General features: G+C 36.3%; 1 protein-coding gene across 1 annotated transcript in view; it reads right to left on the reverse strand.

Moving 5' to 3' along the window:
• The window catches only part of LOC105267073 (allatostatin-A receptor), a gene marked incomplete at its 5' end in the record, with an annotated part of 44,232 nt that overhangs the window by 974 nt on the left and 41,363 nt on the right, over positions 1-1,895 (reverse strand). Inside the window, 2 exon segments of the mRNA XM_011305688.1 lie at positions 1-147; positions 651-1,302. Of these exon segments, the coding sequence (XP_011303990.1) occupies positions 1-147; positions 651-1,302 (799 nt within the window).

A 1,895-nucleotide genomic window follows, 5' to 3' on the forward strand; every position in this document is an offset into this window, starting at 1 on the left:
AGGTAGGACAGGAGAAATGTTGATACTGTTAGAATTGTACTGAAGTGGGAGTTACTTTCGTAACCTGAATCCCAATGGCGCCATAGCAGACGAGCTTGTTGAGGAAAATTGCAAACTGCGAACATCACCACCACTGCTATCAGCATTCTGCAATTCAACAAGAGAAAATATTCTTTGACGCATATTCATGATATTATTTATCATTATTTATTGTTATTTATTATTATTTATTGTTATTTATTATTATTTATTGTTATTTATTATTATTTATTGCTATTTAAAAGAGAATTCTTTGTTCTCCTCCAGATAATTAACTCCTAAGCGACGAATTTTTCGGGTAAAAAAAATTGTAATCGGAATATTTATTCCGAATTTTCAAAAAATTTCGAGAAAACTTTTCAGAATTTTTTTTTTTGAAACAAAAAAAATGGGGAAATAAAATCATCCTATTTTTGGGGAATGTTTTGGAAAGTTTTTCAAAAATTTGTTTCGGAAACTCTTTTTATAATTTTCTAATTATACGGTTGTTTTATTAATTTTTTAATTTTTCGATATTCTCGAGTAGAATTTCACACTTCAAACCGGAAAAGAATTTTCCGTGAGGATTTACCGAAGCTCTCGGGAGGAGATTACGTTATGATAATGCTCACCTGATAACGCCTCTCCTAGCTTTGAGAACATTTTTACTGGAAGCGTGAACATGTTGGACCCTTCCATTCCTCGTCCTGGCGACGAGTCCAGGTCCACTGAAAGCAGTACTACTTTTCCAAAGGCCAATAGCAATTCTCGTGTACAGACAGCACATAAGAAACAGAGGAATAAGATAAAGGAGGATGAGATTGACAAAGTCGAGGACATTTCTGTTGTGCTTCTTCATGTTGGCCATGCAGATGATGTCGAGACTTCCAGATTTGAGCTCGTGGTGGTACGTCTCCACGTAGATGAATCTTGGTGATGCATAAATAGCTGCTAATATCCAGACAACAGCTACTATAGCCCTCAGCCTACCTCTCGTGAGCATTGATCTGCACTTTATGGGGTGAATGATGGCTAGATATCGCTCCACGCAGACCAAGACAAGGATCATTATGCTGGCGGTGTACGACAGCGCTGGTACAAACATATACGTCTTGCAGAGGAAATCACCCAGCCTCCAGCAGTTCATCAAGTAATTTATCAGTGTCTGGTAGACGCAGAATATACCAACGCACAAGTCTGCCAGGGCCAAATTTGCCAGGAAAAAATTCGTTATTCCCTGCATTCGTCTGGAGTACATCACTACCAGAATCACCAGCAGATTTCCTGGTAAAAAAATAAACAGAGTGGGCAGCTTTTTAGTTTAGGCACTCAATATTTATCTCTCATTCGCTAATTCAGTATTCTATTGCGTTTTAGGGGATTTATTTATTTTTGTACGATTGGTTTTTTTTATTTCTTGGAGAGACTCCACTGATACGTTCATCTCTAAATCAATGTCGAAGTCTAATCTAGTCTAATAATAATCATGGGAATACCCCACCACTCGCGGGGTGAATGAATTCTGTATTCAGATTTAAATACTCGGAATGGAAAAATAAATTCTAAAAAACTCTAGTCATTATTATTAGTTATTTTTAAATGGGGTTTTCAGGAATTAATTCAAGGCAATCAGCATAATCTCTCTAGGGAGCAAAATTATTATCAATACCTACTCGAAATCTTACGGAGAAATAACATTTTTATCAAAATACGTGGCAGAAGAATTTTTTTTTCCTCGGTGCTTTAAATTTTCGTTGAGTTTTGGAAGCCTGTCGATGAACTTGACGATAAAAACAAAAAATGACCCTCTGTGAAGTGAAAAATCAATTGTGACGTAATGCTATGTAGGAGACCTGACCTGAGAGGATTTTTTTTTT

The sequence above is a fragment of the Fopius arisanus genome, unplaced genomic scaffold (assembly GCF_000806365.1).
Source record: "Fopius arisanus strain USDA-PBARC FA_bdor unplaced genomic scaffold, ASM80636v1 scaffold00002, whole genome shotgun sequence".
In the NCBI taxonomy this organism is placed as follows: Eukaryota; Metazoa; Arthropoda; class Insecta; order Hymenoptera; family Braconidae; genus Fopius; species Fopius arisanus.